Source organism: Coffea eugenioides, chromosome 4, assembly GCF_003713205.1.
Source record: "Coffea eugenioides isolate CCC68of chromosome 4, Ceug_1.0, whole genome shotgun sequence".
Taxonomy (NCBI): domain Eukaryota; kingdom Viridiplantae; phylum Streptophyta; class Magnoliopsida; order Gentianales; family Rubiaceae; genus Coffea; species Coffea eugenioides.
The window spans coordinates 748771-775385 of NC_040038.1; the positions used below are offsets into that span (position 1 = coordinate 748771).

General features: G+C 44.0%; 3 protein-coding genes and 1 pseudogene across 3 annotated transcripts; 3 read left to right on the top strand and 1 right to left on the bottom strand.

Annotated features, from left to right (window-relative positions):
• The first annotated feature begins 199 nt into the window (after positions 1 to 199).
• Positions 200 to 2670, top strand: LOC113767829 (annotated as a pseudogene).
• Positions 2671 to 7919: 5249 nt separating this feature from the next.
• LOC113767831 lies at positions 7920 to 13372 on the bottom strand. Its single transcript, XM_027312032.1, has 3 exons — positions 12001 to 13372; positions 8840 to 11854; positions 7920 to 8722 (listed from the first exon to the last, which is right to left on the bottom strand). Exons 1-3 carry the CDS (start codon positions 13370 to 13372, stop codon positions 7920 to 7922), a joined length of 5190 nt encoding a protein of 1729 aa, XP_027167833.1.
• Positions 13373 to 17237: 3865 nt separating this feature from the next.
• Positions 17238 to 19225, top strand: LOC113768489 (dormancy-associated protein homolog 4). The gene is made up of 3 exons (XM_027312869.1): positions 17238 to 17917; positions 18049 to 18154; positions 18603 to 19225. Exons 1-3 carry the CDS (start codon positions 17620 to 17622, stop codon positions 18628 to 18630), a joined length of 432 nt encoding a protein of 143 aa, XP_027168670.1. The 5' UTR covers positions 17238 to 17619; the 3' UTR covers positions 18631 to 19225.
• A 3221-nt stretch (positions 19226 to 22446) lies between these two features.
• Positions 22447 to 25868, top strand: LOC113767955 (trihelix transcription factor ASIL2). Its single transcript, XM_027312161.1, has one exon. It carries the CDS (start codon positions 23577 to 23579, stop codon positions 24762 to 24764), a length of 1188 nt encoding a protein of 395 aa, XP_027167962.1. The 5' UTR covers positions 22447 to 23576; the 3' UTR covers positions 24765 to 25868.
• The last annotated feature ends 747 nt before the right edge of the window (positions 25869 to 26615 follow it).

Below are 26615 nucleotides of genomic sequence, written 5' to 3' on the forward strand. Positions count from 1 at the left end.
CAAGAATCGATTTTGTAGTATAAAAGAAAGATGAAATAAATATATCAAAAAATAAGAAAAATTAACTAAGTTCCTCTTTATATTGCAAAATCTGTTTTGAATATTTCAAGAGTGGTAGTTTTTATTGTCATGTTTATTGACAATTGTGTGAAACTTGTGTCTCTAGTTTGGTATTGTGGTTGCATCTTTCGGAAAAACAATGGGTACTGAATGTCGTATGGAACGTGAACTTGGTATTGAATGTCCTATGGAACAAGATCAATTTGACCATGACGCTGCACATGGATCTATGCCTAAAGATTCTACTAATGAACAGATTGAACCTAGAAAAGATGTGAACTTATATGTTGGAATGGAATTTGAATCATTGGGTGATGCCTTTAAGTGTTACTCTAACTATGCACACAATAAAGGTTTTAGTGTGCGAAGAAATCGTATCACGAAATCAAGGAGCGATAAATCGATAATTGGACAAGAATTTGTTTGTTCCAAAGAAGGATTTCGCTCCAAAAAAGATTCTAAAGCTGATATGCCACAGGATAAAACAAGACAAGGATGCAAAGCATTGGTGTATGTATCCCAAAAGGAAGAGGGTAAGTGGATTATTGCTAGACTTGTTTTAGAACATAATCATGTACTTGCCTCTCCTTATAGCAAAAAATTTTTACGTTCAAAAAGGAAAAAAAGTGTGGCCCAAAAGAATTTGATTGATATGCTAGACCAATCTGGTGTTCGCCCAAGCAAGATTGTCTCTGTTTTAGCAACTCAAGTTGGGGGAATTGGAAACTTGAATGTCACTGATCATGATGTTTGTAACTATTTGAGTACAAAAAGACACAAGGAACTAGAAAAAGGAGATGCACAATTAATGCTGCAATATTTTCAAAAGCAACAATCTGAGAATCCTGGTTTCTTTTATGCCATTCAAGTAGATATAGAGGGTCGCCTTGCTAATTGTTTTTGGGCTGATACTAAGTCAAGGTCATTATATAAACACTTTGGTGATGTGGTTACATTTGACCCTACATACCTGACAAATAAATATAAAATGCCTTTTGTTCCATTAACTGGAGTTAATCATCATTACCAGTCAATTTTGTTTGGAGGTGCTCTGCTTTGGGATGAAACCGAAGAATCGTTTGTTTGGTTGTTGCAAACTTGGTTAGAAGCAATGCTTGGGTGCCCTCCTAAAACTGTCATTACAGACCAAGACACTGCGATAACAAATGCTGTTGCTAGAGTTTTACCTCATAGTACACATCATTTTTGTATGTGGCATATTGAGAAAAAATTTCCAGAGACACTTAGCCATATTTATCACCAAAACAATGATTTCAAGTATCATTTCTCAAAATGCATTCATGACACTATCACTCCAGAAGAGTTTGAAATGGCTTGGACTGAGTTAATTGAGAAGTACAAGTTGCAAAATAATACATGGATACAAAAGGTATATTCAATTCGTGAAAGATGGGTTCCTGCTTTTGTGCGTGCTAGTTTTTGCGCAGGTATGTACCTTATTCTTTCTTGGTTAAAAAAATAAAATTTGACTTAGACTTTAAATCTTAGGATAGTGATAATTAATTTTTTTTATTATATAATTATTTACTTTTGTGTAATTGCTACTGTTTTGTCCAGGTATGTCAACTACCCAAAGAAGTAAGAGTATGAATAAGTTTTTCAAAGACTATCTGAATTCTAGCACAGCTATGAGTAAATTTGTGACTCAATATGATAGGGCTATTGAGGCAAGGTATGATAAAGAAAAAGAAAAAAATTTTAAGGCAAAGAATACGAAACCAATTTTGAAAACTCTGTACCCTATGGAAGCTGAAGCAGCCAAAGTGTATACACGAAAAATTTTCAAAATGTTTTAAGATGAATTACTGGAATCCCAGAAATATGTTTCTGAGAAAATAACTATGAAAGATGGAGTTTACAAATATAGGGTACATGAGCGTCAAAAGGAATTTCCCTCATATATTGTAATTCTAAATATTGTTGAACAAAAAGTTGAGTGCTCTTGTCACAAGTTTGAATTTGTGGGGATTCTTTGTAAACATGCGCTGATGGTGTTTATAAAGAAACAAATTCATTCACTTCCAATGCATTATTTGTTGGATCGTTGGACAATGAGTGCTATTTGTGGACGAGATGAGGGGGATTTTTCTGAAAAACTTCACCAAGCTGAGCTGCTAAGAAATTCAAGCATGTGGTTTAATGATATAATGGTTCGTTCACTTGGCATTTCAGAGAAAGCTTCAAGATCTGCAAAACACTACAGGTTTGTATAGTACCTCTACTTTTTTTTTTTTAAATGACATTGAAATTTTTAACCTGATTTGACACCATACTCAATATTGCAGAGTTGCACTTCAAGGGTTGCAAGCATTACCTGACAAACTTGATGATTTGCCCTACGAAAATGAGCAAGACAGTAGTTTATCTGTTTCTCAAGTTGACTCACATTCTGAAATTCATGATCTCACTCAAGGTCAAACATCTCAGAAGAGTATAACTCTATTCAATCCCGTGACAGTTGCATCAAAAGGGCGTCCTCGCACTTTACGGATGAAGGGTGGTTTAGAAAAGTCTCGTAAAATTAATAAATGCTCTTGTTGCAAAGAGAAGGGGCACAATAGAAGTACGTGTCCCAAAGTAAAGAATTGAGAGGACTGTTAAGAGCAATAAATGCTCTTGTTTAGGGCCTGGTAGTTTGATGAATTATCTTTTCATTCATTCACGTGTACTGTTTAGATGTTTAGATTACTTTACTAGAATGATAGTTTGTTATCAAGTTTGCTTGTCCAAGTTCAGATTACTTAAGTAGAGTGATAGTTTGATGTATTTATCTTTTCATTGATACATGTTCACTTGTCCACTTCAAATATTTGACCAGAATATTTGTCCACTTTAAGTGACTTGACCAGAATGTTAGTTTTAACTAGAATGTCATTATATTGTTATATTTATCTAGAATGTCATTATATTGTTATATTTATATTCAAAACAGATTTAATAAGAATTTCCACTAGCATAGCTGGAATCGACCTACACTATAATTTTGCAATATAAAGAGGAACTTAGTTAATTTTTCTTATTTTTTGACATATTTATTTCATCTTTCTTTTATACTACAAAATCGATTCTTGAACAAATATTGAGTTAAGGTTTACACTTTGTAAAAATTAAGTAAAAATAGGTTTATAAAAGACATCATACATATAAAAAAGAGAGAGAGAGAGAGAGAGAGAGATTAACGAAGTCTAACATGTGATCCCAATTTTGAGTTGATTAGCGGAGGAATTTGGTTACAAATCAAGAATACAATAGAAAGAGAAGGAAGAGGCAGAAAAATAGGTGAATAACCTATTTTTATTTGATAATAGGTAATGGTTACAAGTTATAACAGGTTACCAATTTTCATTAATGAGGTGGCGCAATATGGTGAGCCGTCAGTGTAAAATAGGTTTACACTGACGGTGTAGGAAAGATTAACTCATAATTATTTAAGAAGTTGCAAGTGAAGGGCCCACAAGGAACTGAACAGGTGGGTAAAGGGACAGTCAAAGCCAAGTTGCGGAACTGTCCTACTGTAGCGGAACTAAACTGACTTGACCAACTGCTGCTTCAGTCGCCACTGCCACTAGTCGTACAAAAAGAAGGCACCCCTCAACCTTATCGGTCTGATGACAAACCATAACAGAGTGGCGTGGGTCCCGATGACCATCCCTCCGTTGTTCTCATTTTTTTTATTAGTTTTTTATGAATTTATTCATGAGAGGAGACGGCGTCCATGCAATTTGCAAAGTAAATGCAACACACAATTCACCCAAGGTTTCCAGAGGTTCAGCAGCAGCAGCCCCAAAAAAAAAAAGTGCATGTGCGAGCAACTTCTGGCTGCGCATATGACGACAGACGTCGGCTTGTACCGCTACTGTTCGTGTTCGGCGGATGATACCAGCAATTTATGAGTACTAGTACATTTTATCGGTTGAAAAAAAAAACCGAGTATTAATTGAGTCCCGAAAGATTAAACATTACTTGCATTTTTGGCAAATTTCCAGCTTTGCCAGTTTTCCTGCAACAAGGTTCAAAGGTTTGTTGCGTGCCGTGGACATTTACCAATCAAATACTAACAAAAATCACACTAATCAGGAGGGAGAGCGAGTCACAAAATCCCCCTTATAAAATGATGGCAGTAGATGGTGATTGATTAAGTTTCCAGAAATGGTCAAGTCATAATATCAGTAGGGCTGGTTGATTCAGGCTTACTGCTTCAGTAGTAATTGCATGTAGTAATTTCTCTAAGAAGATAAAGCGGTAAAAAAAAAAATAATGAAAAGTTTCGCCTCCCTAAAAGCAATAATTGGAAGGATTGATGGAAATTTGGGGGGACAACGATCCGTAAAAAGACAAAGGGAGGGTATGAAGAGGTGAATCTGGTACCGCTGGAGTGAACCTTCTGGTCACTCTGGTTGGTCCACTGGGACGAGGTCACCTGCTTAGATCACGAGAGGGGCTGAATCCCCCGGTAGAACTCCGAAGATCAAGTCAGTTCGGAGATGAGAGAATAGCTAAATAAAAGAGAGTATCAGTGTGATTTTACCAGAGAATTGGTCATCATCCCCATCTTAATGGATACACTGGGTATTTATAGGGGATTTATTGGGAAGAGGGACTGACAGCACAGGTCCCTAAAGATCTGAGATGGTCAGTGCATCTGGTGGATTTGACCGCTTTCTACGAAAAGGGTTGATGGGACACTCGCCAGTTTCAGGCGGCGTGTGTCAGAGTAGCTGTCCGTCAGATGTCATTTCCTATCTTTCGTAGGCGTCTGTCAATCAGGTATCACCTCGGCTGATGACCTGAGGATTTAAGTCGAGGTGGTACACAAGTAATGGTGTACTTGATAAGCAAGTTGCCGAGGCGGAACCTCGGGAGATATCAGAGTGCAAGGCCTCGGATTATCTAGACCGAAATGAGCATCCTCACCAAGCCCCCCAAGCTTCGAGAAGGGCGAGGTCGCGGTTTCCCAGGGCTGTTCCTTCCCGAGGCTGATGAGCGTGTAGGACACGCAATAGTAAGGACACGTCATCTGTATGGATGGGACTAATAAGAAGGGCGAAACAGTGGCTGTCAGTTTTGACATCGGATCCGTAAAATCAACCGTCAGAGGAACAGTATCTTCATTAATGAGGAGAGAGAGTGGGTGCTCCAGGGAATCCCAAAGGTGCCGTCTCTTCGATTTCCCTCAGCTGCCTATAAATAGGGGCCCTTTTTACCGTTTCATTCTTCACCAAAAATTGTACATCACCTCAGAGCTCTGTTCCTGCGTTTCTTCACCTCGGCAGTTTTCCAACAGCTTCTCCAAAGTAAGTCCACTTCTTTCTTCTTCGTAGTAATGGCCAGAACGGCCTGCACTCACAAGGAAACGGTGAGGCCTGACTTCACCGAGGCAGAGAGGCTTGACCCCTCCGAGGAGAGAACCGCTTCTGACGTCGGGGAAGGAGGTGTAGAGGCATCTCACCAAGCCGGGGCAGCTCAAGGGCAGCAGAATGCCGAGGCGGAGCAGCAAGAAGAGATCGAAATCGAACCCGAGGTCCTGTACAACGATGACCTCGGGAATGAGGTCCCTAGGGATGCAGGCGTACAAGAACCATCCACCTCTCCAAACGTGTCGACACTTAACTACGGCCAGATGCCTGCCTTTAGAAGCATCATGGGGTGCGACTCCGTCGCCGAGGTGGTCCGCAAGTATCCCTGGAGGAAGGACTACAGCATTTATATACCTGAGCCACACCAGTCCGCCGCGCTGCCTCCGAAGGGGAGAGTGGCAATCTACGTAAAACAACTGGAGACCGGGCTCAGGGTGCCCACGACAAGATTCCTCCGGGACTGCCTGAGGTACTGGGGAGTGAGAATCACTCAGCTCGCCCCAAATGCCATTCGCGTCCTCGTCGACTTCCAGCTGCTTTGCCGACATCAAGAGATAGAGCCCACTGTCAACCTCTTCCGCAGTTGCTACTCGCTCAAAAACAGCGGGAGTGAAAAGGGCTGGTTCTACATCGAGAACAAAGTTCCCAAATTAGTAGTGGACGCTCCCAACTCAATTAAGGAGTGGAAAAGAAATTTCTTTTTAGTCCCGGCCGAGGACTTCCCCAGGGGGTTCTAGTGGAGGCCTCCCACCCCGGTTAAAGAGACATCCTCGGGCAAGTTAGAGGAGCGCAACCTCCAAAAGTTGACGGGGTCGGGCCTCAGAATTAACTGCTGGGATTTTCCCGAAGTGATACTCGTGAAAGGCGGCCTCAGCCGGGCCTTGATCAGCTCGGATCATCCCGTCCTCATTTCTACTAGGCTGAAGAGACCTTGTACTTTTCCAGTCCCCTTCTTTATTTATCCATCTTGAGTTCTAACCAACTCTCTTTCACTTGTTGCAGTGACAAAGATTTCCGACCTGATAACCTCGGGAGACGTCGAGGTAGCAAAGAGGGCACCCAAGAAGCGCAAGGATGCTGCTGAGCCCTCTACCAGGCCAAGTAAGAAGACCACCATGGCGACGCAGAAGTCTACCGCGGCGACAAGCATCCGCGAGCCTGCCGTGGTGATCGTAGGCGAAGGCTCACACACCTCGGCTACGCCTGGGAAGTCCAGAGCCTCTGCCATCCCGATAGGGGTTCCTATCCGAGGTGTGACAATAGCCAATCCACCTCGGGGTCAAGGCGTGACCGTGATTCCGGAGAAACCTGTCACGGGGTCATCTTTGTTCAACCTCCATCACGTACCCTCGAAGGAGGCCGGTGATGACCAGAGGCACTCCGGGGCGCACTGGTGTCCGGAGTGGGAGATCAATGTCAACGACCGCTGTAAAAACCCTTTGGTCGCGCATGAGCTCCTGGTGCATTCCGTGCTGCCTCGGGACAACACCTACGCGAGGAAGCTCACTCCTGTCGAGCTGATGCAGAGCGCCTCGGTCTCCTGGGCCTCCACCACGGCTTTCTTTGCTGAGATGCTCCAACGTTATGGACATTTCATACAGACTTACGAGCCACCCGCCGAGCTTCAGAAAAGGATCACCGATCTGGAAGAGAAGCTAAGGGCCACTGAGCTGGAGCGAGACAAGGCCGAGAAGGGAAGGAAGAAGGCCGAAGTCGCCAACAACTCCCTGATCACTGCCCTTGATGAAGAGAAAGGGAGAAGGGCCCAGGAAGAGCAGTCGAACAAAGAGGCCATGGACAAAGCCGGGGTCACTGTTGTGGAGGCCTTCCGGAAGTCGGAGTCCTTCACTCGCGACCTCGGCGAACTCACACGCCCATCCTTTATGCTTGCCTACACTTCGGCTGTCAATGATGCAATGCCTTTCATTTCTTCTGAGCAGCTGGAGTCCCTTCAAAGCGCTTCTCACTACAATGAAGATGCCAAGGGGCTGTGCGACCGTATGGCCGCGGGCATCCAGGCCGGGAGAGACTTAGCCGAGGTTCGAGCTGAGTTCAACAAATGGCTCCAGGAGTTTGAACTAGATGGCGAGGGTAGTGAAGGGAGTCAGTCCGGCGACAGGGCTAGTGGGCAGCAGGATGCCGAGGCAGGTGGAGCCGAAGCGGGTGGAGAAACAATAGGGGAGCAAGGCTCCGGGGCAGGGAATGCTTAGAAGCATCCCTTTTTTGTATTCGTAGGCCGAGGTCCCGGATGACCTCACAGGGAATGCTTTAGAAGCATCTCTTTTTTGTACTTGTGGGCATGACCTCGGTCTTCTACTTTTTGTCTGCTTCAATTCAATCGATTTCATATTTTTGCAATCCTTTTACTTCAGCTTGGTTTTATTTTTCTTTACTACTGCTTTGTCCCCTTATTTTTCACTTGTAATGAAATGAGAAGAAGTGAGAAATAACTCAAAACGTAGAATTAAAAGCACGTACCCCTCAAGGGTAATACATCTTAAGATTTTCGGCGTGCCAAGTTCGGGGCACCCGAGACCCATCTCGGTATGCCAATTTACAGTATCCATTTTCGCTGGACTCGACAACGCGGTAGGGTCCCTCCCACTTAGGAGTCAGTTTGCCCTGAGTTTCAGCTCGGCTGACCGAGTTCTTCCGGAGCACAAGGTCTCCCGGGTTGAAACGTAAGTGTTTGACCCGAGCATTATAGTAACCAGTTAGGATATTCTTATAGATAGCAACTTTGGCCGCGGCCATATCACGTTTCTCCTCGGCAAGGTCGAGGTCAACTCGCCGTTCTTCCTCGTTGACTTCGGCAGCATATGCGGCCATCCGCGGGTTCGGCGTTATGAACTCGGCTGGAACCACAGCTTCAGACCCATACGTCAAAGAAAATGGGGTCTCTTGGGTTGCCGACCTCGGGGTGGTCCTGTAAGACCACAAGACGCTGGGGAGTTCTTCCACCCATGACGATCCAACTCGGTGTAGTCTGGTTTTGAGGCCATGGCGGAGAGTGCGGTTGAAGTTTTCGGCATGTCCGTTAGCTTGAGGGTGTCCTACCGAAGTGAAATGCTGTTTAATTCCCAGGTTTTGACACCACGTCTTGAAAGGGTTATCAGCAAATTGCCTTCCATTATCCGAGATGATCACCCGGGGTAGGCCGAAGCGACAAACGACGCTCTTCCAGAAGAATTTTTGAACTGCTGCTCCGGTAATGCTTCTCAAAGGCTCGGCCTCAACCCACTTGGTGAAGTAGTCCACCGCCACCACCGCATATACAAAATTGCCTGGGGCCCTGTGGAATGGGCCGATTATATCAGTCCCCCATTGTTCGAATGGTCATGGCGAAGTGACGGGGATCATGAAATTGGTTGGCTGGTGATGCTCTGGGGCATGATGCTGACAAGAAGGACAGCTAAGGACCATGACCTGGGCATCCACCCTCATGGTGGGCCAGAAGTATCCGAGCAGCAAAGCTTTTTTAACGAGCATCCTGTAGCCAACATGAGCACCACAGAGTCCTCCATGAATGTCTTGTAAGATCCTCTCCCCTTCTTCCGGAGTAATACATCGCAGCCACGGGTCGAGGTATGACCTCTTGTACAGGAGATCGCCCCGGAGAGCGTACCGAGCTGCTTTACGTTGCAGTTTCCGGGATTCGGCTCGGTCTTCGGGAAGTTCACCTCGGCTGAGAAATCGAACCAGTGGTCCCATCCAGGTGTCCCCTGGGTAAATGAGACATACAACTTCCCCCACATATCCTGGCTTGGCCAAGACTTCCACAAGAACCGTCTTGTTCAGGTCAGAGAAGGAGGTAGAAGCGAGCCGAGAGAGGGCATCTGCCCTCCTGTTCTGTGACCGCGGTATTCTTTGGATTTCAAAAGACTCGAAGTGTGTCACCAGTTGGAGGACCTTGGAGAGGTAACGATGCATCGCCTCTTCCCTGGCCTCGTATTCGCCTAGTATTTGGCACACGACGAGCTGAGAGTCACTATAGACCAAGATGTGCGCGGCCCCAAGCTTACGAGCTAATTGCAGGCCGGCAATGACAGCTTCGTATTCAGCCTCGTTATTGGAAGCAGCGAAGTCAAACCTCAGAGCGTATGAACATATTTCTCCTTGGGGGTCTTCGAGGAGCAAGCCTGCTCCACTACCCTCACTGTTAGACGAGCCATCCACATGTAGGATCCACCGTTGGGACTCGGCAGGAGCCGGGATGGCTTCCTTTACTTTATCAAAGGTGAGCTCGGCTAGAAAGTCCGCAAGAGGCTGAGCTTTGATTGCTGCGCGAGGTTCGTAAGACAGGTCGTACTCCCCCAGCTCGATAGCCCACTTGGTGAGGCGTCCAGAAGCCTCTGGCCGTGACAATACTTGCCGAAGTGGTTGGTCAGTGCTCAGGCATATGTGATGGGCTAGAAAGTAGGGCTTAAGCCTACGAGCTGCATGGATTAAGGCCAGCACGAGCTTCTTCGCCTGAGTGTATCTGGTCTCCAGACCTCGGAGGACTCGGCTGACATAATAAACGGGCATCTGTACACCTTCCTCCCTTATCAACACGACACTTATCGCTTCGACTGCAGCAGATAAGTACAAGAATAACTTATCCCCTGGACGAGGTGAGGTGAGTGTTGGGAGGTGGTGGAGATATTCTTTCAGTTGTTCGAAGGCCTGTTGACATTTCTCGGTCCAGGAGAAGCCGTCGGCCTTTTTTAAGACCTTGAAAAATGGCAATGCCTTGGAAGCTGATTGCGATAAGAACCGATTCAGGGCGGCCAACCGCCCCGTCAGCCTCTGGACATCACGGATGCACCGAGGTGGAGACATTTCTTGAATGGCTTTCACCTTGTCTGGGTTTGCTTCGATACCCCGTCTCGAGACGAGGTAGCCAAGAAATTTTCCCGAAGTGACCCCGAAGACGCATTTCTTGGGGTTCAGCATCATCCGCGTCTTCCGTAGGACCTCAAAGACTTCTCTCAGGTCAGAGAGGAAGGAAGAGGTCGTCTGGCTCTTGAGGAGAATGTCGTCCACGTAGGTTTCGACATTTCGCCCGATCTGAGATTTGAAGGCTTGGTTGACCAAGCGTTGGTACGTGGCCCCGGCATTCTTTAGTCCAAAGGGCATGGTGGCGTAGCAATAGGTGTCTCGGTCAGTGTAGAAGGCCGTCTTCTCCTGGTCCTCTGGACTCATTCCGATTTGGTGATACCCTTTAAAGGCATCAAGGAAACAGAGGACCTCATAACCCATTGCCGAGTCCACCAAAGTGTCGACCTTGGGCAAGGGGTAACAGTCTTTGGGGCAGGCCTTATTGAGGTCGGTGAAGTCGACGCACATCCTCCAGGCTCCTGTGTCCTTCTTGACCATGACCGGGTTGGACAACCAAGTCGGATATTGGAATTCCCGGATTATTTTTGCAGGTAGGAGCTTGTCCACCTCTTCACCAACAGCTTGGCTACGCTCAGGGCCGAGGTGCCTCCTTTTTTGTTTGACCGGGCGTGCTTGCGGGTCAACATTGAGCTCGTGTATTATGAGGTGATGCGGGACTCCTTCGACCTCATCTGCGGCCCAAGCAAAGACGTCCCGGTATTCTCTGAGAAGACTCACCATCCCTTCCTTAATTGAGTCAGGCAAACAGATACCGACGCGGATCGTTTGGTCCGGATTCACGGGATCCAGGGGAATATCTTCCACCTCATCTCCGGTTTCCAGCCTCTGGAGTTTCACCGTTTGTTGAGGGTAGATGCAGTCAATCGAGAGAATGTCCGACCCCCTTTCGGACCTTGCACTGGAGGTAGATGGGGAGGCTGCCTGTAGAGTAGCGAGGTAGCATTCTCGGGCAGCACAAACGTCGCTGCTGACCTCGGCAACAACCGCGGGAGTAGGAAACTTAAAGCTCAGGTGGTAGGTAGAATATACCGCCCGCAGAGCATTAAGCATGGGCCGACCTAGGAGGAGGTTGTACGGGGAGTCGGCCTTTACCACGACGAAGTTGACAGGAAGAGTCCGGCAACGGGGGTGGCATCCCACGGTTACCGTCAGGGTCACCATCCCTTCGGGATGCACAACATGTCCCCCGAAGCCTACAAGAGGAGTCCTTACCGGGGTCATGCGATCCCGGGCCAATTTGAGGCTCTCAAACGTACGGAGGTACATGACGTCCACCGAGCTCTCCGGGTCAATATAGACCTTTTTGACGATATAATTGTTGGTGAGCAACTCAATCACCAAGGCCTCATGACTGCTCGAAGCAGTTGAGACGGGGTCACTAGACCCGTAAGTGATCACCTCGGATAGACGAGAACTCGACTCAGCCGGATCCGGGTTAGCCTGCCTGTCGGTCCTCTTCCGGGAGTTCTGGCTATCTCCTCCCGTCGGACCTCCGGCAATTGTATTGATGACCCCGGCTATGTTGGGTCCGTACCCTAATCCATGTCCCGAGGATCCGTCTCGGGGAGGCCTTTTTGTCTCCCTAGGATCCTCTGGAGGCCTGCAACTCTTCTGGAGGGCCGCCTGTCGTCTCGGCGTTGATCACCCCGGTTATCTCGTCGGGGTTCATTACGTTGCTGACCTCCACCTCGGCGGATGAACTGCTTCAGGTGGCCCTGTCTGATGAGGTTCTCGATCTCCTTTTTAAGATCGTTGCAGTCCTCAGTTTCATGCCCGATGTCCCGGTGGTACAGACAGTAGAGGTTCGAGTTCCTCTTGTCTTTGCTGCTGTACGTTTTGGGAGGGGCCTTCCCGAGGTTGTTTTGTTCCCTTACAGACAGCACGCGAGATCGGGAGGTGTTCAAGGGAGTCAGTTCGGACTCAGGAATGGGCGTCTTCCCCTTGGAGATCCTATCGAACACACTACGGCGATCTCGGCCGGGACTCTGAAAGCCGCTTCCTGTCCCTGTTTCACTTCGGCCAAGCTCCTTCCCTCTTCGGGGGTCAGCCCTCGGGCGAGCAGCTTGGACTTCTTTCTTCATGCGATTGAGGTTCTCGGCTTGTATGCCCTTTTCGACCTTCGACCATAGTTCATGGAGTGTGCGGGGATATTTCTTGTGGATCCCCGTGTTTAATACCCCGGATACAAGTCCATGGGTCAAAGCAGCTGTGATGACCTGCTCATTGGGGTCAGGTATTTGGACGCTTTCTTCATTGAACCTCTGAACGTACAACCGAAGTGATTCTCCCGGGTTCTGCTGCATGTTCAGCAGGTAAGCCGAGGTCCTGATCGTAGGTCGGGAGGAGATGAATCGGTGGAGAAATCTTTCCACCAGTTCCCCCAGGGTGGAGATGCTCCTAGGTTCTAATCCCCAGAACCATTTTCGAGCAGTGCCCTGGAGGAACACTGGAAAAGCTCGGCATATGACTGGGTCAGGGATGCAGTATAAACGGAAAGCCGAGATGAAGGCGTGGATGTGATTCTCGGGATCACCTCGGCCGTCATAAGATGGTATAGAGGGAAGCTTGAAATTGGGAGGAAGCCTTTCCTCGTTGATGTCGTCAGTAAAAGGTGGGGCTCTCATGTAATTCACCCCGGGCGTTCCCAAAAATCGAGGTTCTTCCTCAGGTCTTCGCCCTAGAAGTCCTCGGGAAAATGCCTTGGTCAGGGAGGCTACCTTAGAAGTGGCCTTAGAAAATGCCCGCTTTGAAGCACTTCGGCTTAGGCGCCTCCCATCAGATTCCTCGTCAGATGAACCTTCAGGGGATCCATCTGACTTCCTTTTGGAGGGCTCAGCTTTCTGCTTGCCCTGCCTTTTTAGGTACCTCCCCAACTCCTCAAAGATGTTGGGGTTCTCGGTTACAAACTCGGCCATACGTGTTATGGCCTCTTCGTTTGCGGGCTGAGTCCTTGGGGGCTCTTGCCCTTCTGAAATATCTTCCGGTTGGGCTGCATTGCTTTGCTCAGCACCAATGGTGAGAGCTTTTCTGCTCTTAGAACGCGTAGGCTTCATATTTTGATATTTTCACGCTTCCCACAGACGGCGCCAATTGAAGAGGTGAATCTGGTACCGGTGGAGTGAACCTTCTGATCACTCTGGTTGGTCCACTGGGACGAGGTCACCTGCTTAGATCACGAGAGGGGCTGAATCCCCCGGTAGAACTCCGAAGATCAAGTCAGTTCGGAGATGAGAGAATAGCTAAATAAAAGAGAGTATCAGTGTGATTTTACCAGAGAATTGGTCATCATCCCCATCTTAATGGATACACTGGGTATTTATAGGGGATTTGTTGGGAAGAGGGACTGACAGCACAGGTCCCTAAAGATCTGAGATGGTCAGTGCATCTGGTGGATTTGACCGCTTTCTACGAAAAGGGTTGATGGGACACTCGCCAGTTTCAGGCGGCGTGTGTCAGAGTAGCTATCCGTCAGATGTCATTTCCTATCTTTCGTAGGCGTCTGTCAATCAGGTATCACCTCGGCTGATGACCTGAGGATTTAAGCCGAGGTGGTACACAGGTAATGGTGTATTTGATAAGCAAGGTGCCGAGGCGGAACCTCGGGAGATATCAGAGTGCAAGGCCTTGGATTATCTGGACCGAAATGAGCATCCTCAGGGTACGTATGTTCAAATGTTCAATGCAATCAATTGGTTACAGGCAGAGCAGCGTCTCGACAAAGTTGAGTTGGGAATTGGGATTTCTGCAAAATGGGCTCTCAAATTTGGTTCAATGCAGTCAAATTCGCTATGATAGGTTTCATGTTGCATATTTGACGACAAAACGCGACAGTTGTACGATTGAAGTTGGACTGTCTTGCAGAAGTCGAGTCTTTTGTTTTGCCAGGACTGATTGATACTCTGATAGCCTAAGTAGAGGATGGCGGAATGTAAACTTGGGATAATTTAGATTTGGGCCGGCCACCAATAGGTTGGCCCCGAAGAAATCACGTCTCACCGACTGTGCTGATTCTTGATATAACCCATTTGGCTCACCCTTTTAATAGCTCATCTATGCCATCCTTTACGCACGCACAAATGGGGAATGGAAATGCACGAGCCCGTACGGAATGAAGACCGGTTGTTAACTGGAACATGGGATCCGTCTCAATTGCTTCAAAATAATTCTGCAAATCCAAGTTGTTAATAGTTCGCATATCCATGGGCTGTAGATGAGGGTTCAAACCTTACCTGCAGTGAAAAAAATCTAAAGATTGTGCCAGAATACTTCCTTGGTTTAGTTGGGTCTGTATACCTACTAGTTCCCTACCACAGCCTCCTTAGCATCCCCTTCCTCTCTAGATTAGGATAGAGTAGGTTATATAAATGTATCGTTGCTGAAAAAAAAATGCGTACACCCATATTTGTTTGCTTGTTAAAAAAAATAATAATAAAAAAAACTAGGGGACATGCGCTTTGATTTTGTAACAAAATGCAGAGATGCAATCGAGGGTGATTATTTAAAGAAGAGAAAGCAGCAGAAAAAAAATGGCGTGTAATCAAACTCTTTATCGCATCTAAATGCGCGAATAAAGAGTGATAACTTGATCTTGATCCGTGTTTAGCAGTACATATTTAGGAAACTTTTTTTTTTTTCAAATGTTAGTGCAAATGGAAGGAGATTACATCCATTAATCACGAGGCTTCGAATTTGAAATCCATGAAAACAAAAAGAACTACATTGGGAGAGAAAAACTTCTCTCTCGTAAGAAAATCAAAACAATTCAAACAAGATTAATCGCAAACATAAAATAAATGATGCGAGTACTTGTGATTTATATCAAACACGTACTTGGAAAACTTAGGTTGTGTTTGGATTGCATTTTTTGTGATTTTTCATGAAAAAATTACTGTAGCAATTTGATGTATGTGAACAAAAAAATTAATAGGAAAATATGATCACGTAATTTTCTGACGAAAAGCCGCAATCCAAACAAGGCCTTACTCGTATAACAGACAGAAAGAGGTCGAAGGAAAGGAAAATTGATTGAGGATGCACAAATCCTTATGAATGAAATAGACTAGTACACTATCGACGAAGTGACCATCAAGCATGGGATGGGCCGGGTCCCATGGAGCTCAAATTTCTCAAGGAAAAATGGAAAAGTAGGTAATTTACACTTGGAACCGAACCCAACCTTATCTGATGATGAGTGATGACGAGATTGACGTGTTGAAGTGAAGAAGTTAAAAAAGATGGAAGAAAGAAAATGGCGGGGCCAGCCTGTCGAATTTGGACGGATATGACCGAGTCACCGTCCCCCGTCTCCATCTTTTGCTCCGAAAATCGGTTGAATGAATGACTCAAAGAACCATCCCCGCCTGCTTTTTACCTCTCATCTCGATTCTCATCTGGCTACACTACACCTAGTACACTACACTATACTACTCGTGGCTTCTAACTGACTCATTCCCCATAGCTCCATTAGCGGCTAAACAGCTGAATTTCCCTCAATACTCACTAGTACTACTAAAATTTTCACTAGCTCTTATTTCTTACCCACTCCATATTTCACATTTTTGCTACTACCCTATTTCTATTATTGAATATGAAAGTCTAATGCAAACATATACAAAATACTTAAAAAATTTTTAAAAAAATTATATCCACCCAAATGGCTTCTAATTCCTAAGTTTGAACACAGACTGAATATTAATCTGCACTTCATTTCCTCGTGTCAATACTAAAGTCACCAATATTGTTGTTAAGGTACTTTCTAATTGACATTTATATGTATGAAATGAATGATTCAAATAATATCTAGTTCTTTTCCTAATGAAATAAAGTACCCAAATTAGAATAAACATGCAATAATAAAAAATTGATATTGAGGAATTAATATCGCTTGCATTCATAAACTTTGTATTGACACTTAATGCTATATTTGATGCTTAATAGCTAAACCAATGATTGGTGTCACTACTCTCGCACTTAAACTTCACATGCAAGGAGTCTATTTAACGTCTAATTTAAGTAATCTCTTATTAATTTTCACACTAGTCATTCTATTTTCGGTACAATTAGGTTTGCATATTAAATCAAGACTCAAAAAAAATAAATATTTTCATATTATTATATAGCAGTGTGCTAATTAAGTTAAAGTATCAGTAATTCTATTAGAATCAAGTTATGATAATTTATTATTTAGGAATTAGTATTTTATTAAAAAATTTCATATTATTGATGCATTTTTTCACATATAATTTTGTGTGTAATTTGGCTCCGCATATATATTGATTTTATGAAATTTTTTCCTACTATAATTTTTTGATATATATATATTTTGGTTCTACAAGTTATCATTGCCTTTGTTTGTGTGGATTACATTCTTCTGAGGCTGAGCTTCAAAAGAAAAATATGATAAAGAACAATAAAATATATGAACTTGTGATTTTAAACATTCATAAATATTATGAGCACCGACTACATATTTATGTCCTAAAAGAACCTATGAACAAAGTATTGGCTCTGTTTGTATTGTAAATTATTTGAGATATTTTTACTGTAGCATTTTTAATGATGTGATGTTTGTGAGATAAAAAGGTAATTGAGAAGATAAAAAGGTATGTTGAAAATTGTAATGATGATGTAAGCAAATAAATTTTGACAAATAATCCTCTATCCAAACAAATCCATTGATTGCCTCGAAGCAGTTGAGATTTGAATGATGGACAGAGAATCTTATTATTATTATCATTTGTTATTAAAGGTAAGCGGAGAGCCTGAATTTTATCACTCGACTGAGCCTGAATTTTGGTTAATAGTTATCAAATTTTAAAGAAATAAAAAAGAACTAAAATATGATGTTTGTGTAAGAAAAATAATAATATAATAAAAAATAAGATGGAGAATGACAATGTGGGACAGAAGATCCGCTTGATAATTTAGCTACCGTACCTCATTCGGCTTCACATTGGAGCTCAGACCTCCATTAAGAAATCAATGGCTTCAAACCAAGCCATATTAGCCGGAGCCACCCACTTACCCAAAGCCATACCAGCCAATCTTATCCAACTTTCTCTGTTACACTCTCCTCCTCTTCTCTTCTCTTCCATAAGAAGCCTAAGAACTTCCTAACAGTTCCTTCCTGCTTTTAAGCATAAAAATTTTTTAAAGAAAACACACCATTTTCTTTCCTCTTTGTAACAGTCGTATATCGTTTGGTGTCACCAACGTATTAGTGCTGCTAAACCCAGGAGATAGCATCACCCTATTTCGGTTGTTACAAAAGAAACAGTACTAAAAATATCCGTAAAAGCACATGGGTTTCCTCCACAAGCTCTGGGACGAAACGCTTGCCGGGCCAACACCTGAATCCGGGCTTGGCAAACTCCGCAAGTACAATTCCTTTTCTGGCGCTCGTCCATCTGCACCAGCTGCTCCAGCTACCATGATGATGGGATCAGTGGATGATCATCTGATCCCTGTTTCACGGAGCATTACTATCCTCCGTGGCAACTCTCCTACCATGCGATATGCCTCTGCTACCCCTGATTCCGGCTCCGTCCCTTCTTCTCCCGCTGCTTCTGCTTCTACCACCCCAACTTCTCCACTTTCACGTAAGTCTTTTGCATGCGACTCGGGATTCAGAGGTGTTTTTCTTTAAACGATTTGTGTTGTCTCGTCTTGAAACCTTTCTGCTGCTTCTTTTCTTTTCTTTTTTTTGGGCCTCCGGTTGGGTGTGGTGTAGCGACTGCTCCTGGTCATGGTGGAAATTTTAAGAAGTTGACGAGGAGAAAATCCAATTCGGCAGCCTTACAACCAGGGGAGCCAAAAAGCCCGACGGGCTACGATTGGTGATTTTCTTCTCCGTCACCTTTTTGGTTTTTCATTTGATTTTAGTTATGCATAATCTCGTTGCAACAATTTTGTTATTTTTTCAAACTCCCTCCTCCTTCTCCCCCCCCCCCCTCTCTTCCCCCCACCCCCACAAAAAAAACAACAAAAAAAGGAATACACGGAGAGGTATATTTTGTCTTCTTCTGTGGTACGATCGAATATCGATCACACGATGCTAATATAGTGATAATTCTTTAGTGCGGTTAAAGAAATGGGATAATAATTTTCTGGTATCAATTTATCTGTATTGCAATCAACATCAAAGCTGGATTCATTTGAGAAAAAAAAAAGAAGAAGAAAAAGAGGGGGGTGGCCAAACGTTTTTGTTAACGTTACTTGGTATGCTAATGTAATTACCTGTAAGGTTTCAGGATTCTCACGCGTGGTGTAATGATACAATTGCAGGATTGTACTAAGCGCTTTGGATCGTTAATAGAGAAGCGAGAGGTGACCATTTTTGTCTGGGAAATTAGATGCCAGCTACACCCGCCAAGGCAAATTCCTTTTTGTACATACGTCCCCCCAAAGTATATACTACTAAAATAAACCAAGTTTCTTTTATCATATCTCATGGTGTGTGTGTATATATCTGATTGTAAATATAGGACAGCAGCATGGTTAGAGCGAGCTGCATTTTGAAAAAAAAAAACAGAGAGAGAGGGTTAGGGCAAATAAAACTGCAGAGGTTGAAGCAGAAGAAGTAAACCTGGCCTTGTGTGGCCATGAATATGATTTGCCCCCTTGCTTCCGCTTCTCAAGTCTGGGATGAGTAGTAACCTATATGATTGATTAGTAGTAGTAGGAGAGAGTGTACTTGGCATGCACTGACAGGACCGCTGCCATATCAAGTGGATAGAATAGATGGACACTTGATTTTTTGGTCCTTTTTTCTTCGTTTTGTGTTTGTGGTGGGGGTTTGGTTGGTTTTCTACCAGTGTTTTTTTTCTACCAGTGTTTTTGTTGAGTCTTCTGTACATAGAGCATGGCTCTAGTTTACGTATGTATCTTGTTTGAGTTGTGTTCGCTAATTAATGAAATTTCTGTATATGTGTGGTGCGGATGATACGGATGCAGCTATTTGCCTGTTTTACAAACACTTTGGATGGGTGTTATCGATCTAGAGACGAGCATATTTTGATGTCACCGGATATTTAGGTTGAATCAAAATAAAAGAGAAAAAAATGGAAAGCTTCCCAATTTTAAAAGAATTAAGGTACGACACAAGCTGAACTTATTCACTCTCTGGTGATGGCAGCTGCTGCAATTGCAATATCTTCGATCGAGAGAAAGTCTCGAAATGCAATAGTTAAAGTTCTTCTGTTATTTAGATTTGTCAAGGTTATCATCAATAACTCGCTAGATTGATGCGTATGTATTAAATTTGACCTGACCGTCATCAGAATGTCTGCTCTTGAGGGAAATGGGGCAGGGACGTTCAGTAGTATGACCGTCCCTAAACGGTTAATGGCCACGATCTGGCCTCAAAAATTTGTGCGGTTGAGATTACAAGTTGTAACTCGATTTTCACGCCATGTGTGGGTCTCACAAAAATTTACTCTAAAGTTATGCGATGTGCAACAAAAGTTACACGATGTACAAAGAAAGTTACGCGCAGTTGAAAATGGTCAAAATCGTCCGGGACGATTGCACCTGCAACCGTCCGTGCCCCGAGTTCGCTCTTGAGAGATCGGCAAAAGAAAATGTCAGGATCAAATCACTGTCCGTACATGTTACGTGTTGGATTCATAAAAATTTGTTCTATATAACTACTGTCAATATTGAAAGTGAGAGTTATATCACGGAGAAATTAAAGCGTGACGAACGCATGCATGTCCTGTCATTGTTACTGGGATCCTAAACATTTTTGCCAACGAGGCCGTGGAAGAAGCTGTATGCCTTCCAGTAACACGAAACATACGTACACACATCTTTCGGTCAACGAAGAAGGTTTAATTGCTCTCACGGGATTGGTTCAGCGGTAAGTGGGCTTTTAAGGATTCTTGTGATCATGGTTCGAATGTTACCCTGAACTTGAATTCCCCTAAACTTGAATTCCCGTGACTCGTCCGAAGTCGCTGCGTGGGGCCGTGGTACACTCCACCGGTTTGGTGTGCCGGCTCGTGTCCTAAGGGTTCGAATCGAGACATGTTCCAGGTTATGAAAAAAAAAAAAAAGAAGGTTTAATTGCAAATATTAACGTACGTTAAGGCTGAACATGAATGAATTTCTTCCGGACCCAGAAAACGTACTAGAGCCGTTGTACTTACATATGAAATCAAACTTACCCTATTCTTTCTGATCTTAGAAGAATCGAAGTGGAAATGGTGGGGAAGACTCTTGGATTTCTCTCAGCTTTTGCAAGCGCTTTTAAACTTGAAGCCCAAAGCCATGAGCCCATTACTCTCACCTGAGGAATGCAGTACTGCTTGTTAACGGCGCCTTGTAAAAAATGACGACGTCTGCTAAGCCACCAACATATCCACGCCAGTACTTCTTTGGTTGCATCCATTTTACTAGCTGATGACTGGGACACTACGTGAGAAGGGGTCCGTCCTCTTTTGTTTCTAGACTCCTGCTGACATCATCATCGCCATCGTCTGATCCCCAAAAGCCAGCACCGCCACGTTTTTATCCCCTTCGGCTTCAGACAGTCGCTCTGTGCGACCCGCTAATATCAGCATCCCATTTTATAAATGCACTTTTTAGAAAAAGAAAAAAAAAAACAGTAGATCGCATCAATTTGATTTCGCTCCAACCCTAACACGAACCCTCCGGTTACTGAAAACGAAACTCGTATTTCACAAGTTCAAATCTCGATGTTGATACTTAAGTTTGTATTGCGAAAAATAAAAGACCTTTCTAATTTTCGCATTTGCGAACATGTTGATACGTTGATTTAAACGCTTAAAATTAATTCTAAAGTATTGGAGAAAAGTTTTCAATAAAACCAAGAGAAAGCTCTCATTATTTGCTGAAATTTGTCTATCTAACTATTATTATTACAAGGTTAGAGTAAAGTTATTTATAATCAAAATAGCTAAACTAGTCTAAATTCGAATCAAACGTGAATTACATCACTTATTCCATTAAAATTACTAATCTAGTGGTCCAAATAACTTATACAGCTAGCCATTTATTTCTAATAACCAACAATTAAGTAACTAAATAAAATATCCTAATTAATAGAACGACAATTAGAAAGAAAAAACCCTAAAAGTTAGTTATTTGAATCGAATCCGTGAAGGGATTGTGGGCAGAGATTGAACTAAGAAAATTGAAATGAAACGCTTCACGGAAACGCGCTGCGACCCAATCTATGGGGCGGATCTATTAAGTCCCTTCTTCTTCAGCTTGGATCAACATGCAATGCTCAATCTCCTTCTATGTATTTGTAAGGTCCAAATTAATATTGAACGGAATCGTTTGGCCCTTCGACAGCTTGCACTTCATCATCAAACCCCATTCGAGAATTGTTCAGTCTTAAACCAACTTGCATTTTCACAATGTCAAATTGATTGCTTTACTATTTTTATCCCAAGGAATGCGCGAAACAAAAAAATAAGAAGAAGAAAGAGTTAACAATTATGGCTTTACTGGCCTCTTTTTTATTTTTCTCAATAAAAAATATTAAAGATTAATATTTTATACGCTGCTAGCAAAATTGGATAGACGTTGCATGGTAAAATTTAAATTTTAAGTAATGTTTATGTATCCAAATTCGCTATCGTCAACAACACTTGTAAGCGAGATTAATTATCGTCCCCAATTTTTACTCACCAATTTGTGGTACCAAGCCATGCTACATCAGCAGACGCGGTAGCAGAGCACCGGGGTCGTTGCCCGCCAGGTAAGCCGTCAAGCTCTGTTTAGACAGAACGGTGAGAGGGTTCGAGTCCGGCCAATAATTTTCTCCTCAATTGTTTCTTGGCAGGTTTATTATGGTAATTATCATCCATACTCCCACTCTATCCTAATCTAACTACAAGGAGACTCAATTAGACCTATGGGGAACCGACGGAGACAGAACCACCATCAGACCAGACGAATACACTACGTACCCGTTTGAATTTTTTTGAAGAACCACATAATGTGTGAATTTATTATGATACTCGAGCACGTGAATTTGAGTGAAATTAATGTGTCCTTAGGCCAAAAATATATAGTAGTAATAATAATAATAATAGTTACTAACCAAATAGTAGTACGTGAGTAGATGCTAAGGATTTATAGCGAGATGTGTCTGGTATTAGCATTGAATTGGCTTGCATTTAGATTTTGGTGCTCAATGAAAGCTGATGTAGCGAACCTATCCACTTTTCCCTACAAAGCCTTCATTGATTAATCGAATTCATCCGAATGGCCGCTGGTATCATCACTTGCCGGGATTTTACCATTTGTAGTTGTTCTAGTCTTGTATAGAGAGAGAGAGAGAGAGAGAGAGAGAGGGAGAGCCCTTTGGCTTCCAAGTATTCTCCACAGACAGCTTCCACCAACCAAGAACAACTCTGTCCTGTAAAACGGACACAAAGATGAAGAAGCAAAGTCCAGTTGGTGAAAGGAAAAGAGAAGCGTATTAGTAGTAGTAGTACTTAAGTGCCTGCAACCGATTAACGTCGTGCCTGCCTTCAGAAAAAAGAAAAAGAAAGGAAAAAAGGAAAAAAATCAGAAATGGCAGAGGGAGGATAGAGATAAGCAGACAAAAACAGGGAAAAGGTCCACCAAGCCAGCCGGCAGTAGTAGTTGCCAAGACTAAGAGAGGAGGCGAAGGGCTCTAGTGGTCGTCGTAGTAGTAATAATAGTACGACTATGATGGCGCTGGCTGTGGAGGAGACTGATGAGGCATCATTTCATCACGCCGATGACCGATTTCCCAGTAACCAACCCAATAACATCCGAACAAGTATTCGGACCATCCCCTTTTTCTCGCTCCACGTGTCCCACCCCCTTCCTTCATTCATTTTACCGACGCCGTCACCCACCTCCCCTTCCAACTCGTTCTTTTCCGTCAACCGATAAAATCCCAAAACACTTAAAAAAAAAAAAAAAAGAAGCCCAATTTGCGTGCTTGCAATTTTTTTGCTTCCCCCGTTCCCGGTCATCTTTTCCTGCAATTTTTAACCTACTCCTACATCCGTTGCAAAGTCGTCAGCCTTAAAATAACGCCCCCCCCTCCCCGGTCATTAATTTCCGCCGGTCAACCTCTCTCTAAAACCTACAATAAGCCCTAAATAACCAAACCCCCTCTTTCTCCTTTCCCTCTCTCTCTCTCGCACAGTCACGCACTTGTTCCCCTCCCTCTGACTCCTTCGCCCACACACACACACACACACACTCTCTCTCTCTCTCCCTCTAGATCGCTGCGAGATTTCGACCCCCGGCATGGAAGACGACGAAGAAACTCAGTCACATCCATCGGGAGGTACCGGATCTCCGGTGTCACCGCGTCCCAACGGCAGGATAACGGTGACGGTGGCTGCTGTTCCGCCTTCTCAGAACACGCTAACTCTGGCGTTACCCATACAACATCATCAGCAGCAGACGAGGCCTACTGGAAATAGTGGAGGTGGTGGGAGGGAGGATTGCTGGAGCGAAGGGGCCACCGGGGTGCTAATTGACGCCTGGGGAGAAAGGTATCTAGAGCTCAGCCGGGGGAATCTTAAGCAGAAGCACTGGAAGGATGTCGCCGATATCGTCAGCAGCCGCGAAGACTACACCAAAGCCCCTAAAACTGATATTCAGTGTAAGAACCGGATTGATACCGTCAAGAAGAAGTACAAGCTGGAGAAGGCCAAGATCGCCGCCGGTGGTGGCCCCAGTAAGTGGCCCTTCTTTGAGAGGCTTGATCAGCTTATTGGACCTTCTGCTAAGCTTAACTCCTCCGTACTGGCTTCCGGGGGTGGCGCGGGGGCAGGGCCGTCCTACTCCGGAAGCCAAAGGGTAGTTCCTATGGGAATCCCGATGGGAGTTAGATCAGCTCCTCAGCTGAGGCAGCAGCAAGAGAAATTTCCACAACAGCACCTTCAGAAGCAGAAGCAGCAGTTCCGGAAACGGCCTCCCCCTCCTCCTGCGGTGGATTCGGATGAGGAGTCCGAGCCCGATGGTTCGCCTGACTCGGCTGATGATTTTCCACCTGCAACGTACGAAAGGAAGAGGCCGAGGAATCAGCGGGAGCCGATGAATTTGGGAGGAGGAGTAAAGCCTGCTGGGCCTGGAACGAACAGGGGGAGAGAGGGAGGTGCAGATAAAGCAAGTGTTGTTGTGGGGAAGAATTGGGGGAATTCAGTGAGGGAGCTGACTCGAGCTATACTTAAATTTGGGGAAGCTTACGAGCAAGCTGAGAGCTCGAAGCTGCAGCAGCTGGTGGACATGGAAAAGCAGAGGATGAAGTTTGCCAAAGAGCTGGAATTGCAGAGAATGCAGTTCTTCATGAAAACGCAATTGGAGCTCTCACAGCTCAAGACCAGTAGTAGTAGGAGAGTTGGGAACAATAACCACCACCATCACAGCAGTAATAACATCAATGCCACCACCCACACTAACAACCACCATAGTGATAGCAGTAACTAGAAGAATATATAACTTAGATTTACTCAAGTTAGATTGGGTTGAATCTCCGGGTGAAGCACCCATGTTGTTGAATAGAAATTTGTGTCTGTATCAAGGCAATTGCTAGTTTCCATCCTCATTTCTTTCTTTCCTCTGTGTAACCAGTTTCAAGAATTCACTCTATGATACAGCACAATGCTCCATTACACAAGTTATTAAATGCCCAACTGAAGATTCATCAATCGCTTTTCTTTCCTGCATTTGCCAGCTCAAAAAAAATGCATTTCGTGTTTCTGAACGGTCATTGCAATGAACATATGGGGTAAATTAGAAAAAACATTCTGTCGATCTTTTCTTTTAACATATGAGAGATTAGCCTTCTTAGCAACTAGTTCAATCATGCCAGATGTATACAGTTAGGAAGGCCGCCTCCGGTAACATTTGCAAGTTCATCTAACCTGGGACTAGAACTACTCATTGCAACAGATGGGCTTTTATCCAGTACATACCTTTCTTCCCTGCTAGGGGAAGCTATTCATATCCGTGACTCTCACATTCTTCAACTCGAGTACTAGTTGTACAACCTCTGCGAGCGCATCTTAGAAGTCCATAGTTTCTTCCCAAAGCAATGGTTCAGCAGTCCTCATTTCGATGGAAAAGCTTTTTACTAAAATGGTTCAGCAGTCCTCTGCGAGCACATCTTAGAAGCGAGTATCCCGGCAGCTCCTTGACCATGCTCAATCATCTATTGAAACTCGGACTCATCAGAAGAAGCTTTGCAAAGGGAGCAGCTCCGGCGGCAATGAGGGTCACTCGTCATGCTGGCAGCATCAAAAGATGATCTTGATTCAGAAACATCAATGAAAAATTAATTCTTTCAGGGCATCCATCTTTTTTCCTTCTCTATCTCAGGAAGCCTCTGCTTCAAACTTTTATTGAGATCATCTTGCGATAAACTATGAAGCTTCTTTCAACAAGTTTGGAACAATATTCCACGACCTCCACTCATTTCATATGAGGAAGTTGGCCCCTTTGTTGATTTAATTGTGTGATAAAATAGCTACAGCTTTTAAAGAGGTACATCAGCTCAATAGAGGAAGTTAAATCAAGCAGAGGCAAGAACAAGGCATCATTCCAGTACTGGATTTTCAAGTGATGTCATCAACAATCTCTGCAAGCCATGAACAGCTTCTGAATGTACGTACTCAAACCAAACCCCTGGAAAGCTGTAAGTTTTGTCCATCAATCACCTGCAATTTGCAAACATGGAAAATTGGGCGAGTTGAAGCACATACTCGCAATCAAAATTGGCCTATGTTAACTACCATATCCTAGTGCTGTAGAAGTGCGGGGCAGTCTGGTGTTACAAGTTAACGCTTAAAATAAACCTCTCTGGGTTGGGTTCCAGAATCCTACTTAATGTGTGGACATGTAAAATTATGCTTTATAAGCAAGAGAAAAGCACTTAGACTTATGCTGTGACGTTATGCTTAATATGGTTTGTGCCTAAGCCATAAAGATGTACATCAGACTCTAAATTCTGAAGGTATCCCAAAAGAAGCGCAGTAATACTAAAAGATCAACACCATCTACAACAGAGGAAGATCAATAGGGAAAAGAGCTCTTCAGACGAATTTAGCACTTATTTAATCTACCAAATACTCCAATGCAAATCAACTAGAAACTAGAAATCAGAAACCAGCAAGGGATTGATACGTTTCTATTGTGTTTAGTTTATCTGCTAAGATTGATAACAAAGGAACCAGTACATCAGTGATTGCGAGGATTCATATGCTTTTTTTGTTCCTTAAGTTACGTGGAGATACTAGAGAAATTAGGAAAAAGCAGCTAAAGATAACATGTTCGCATTAC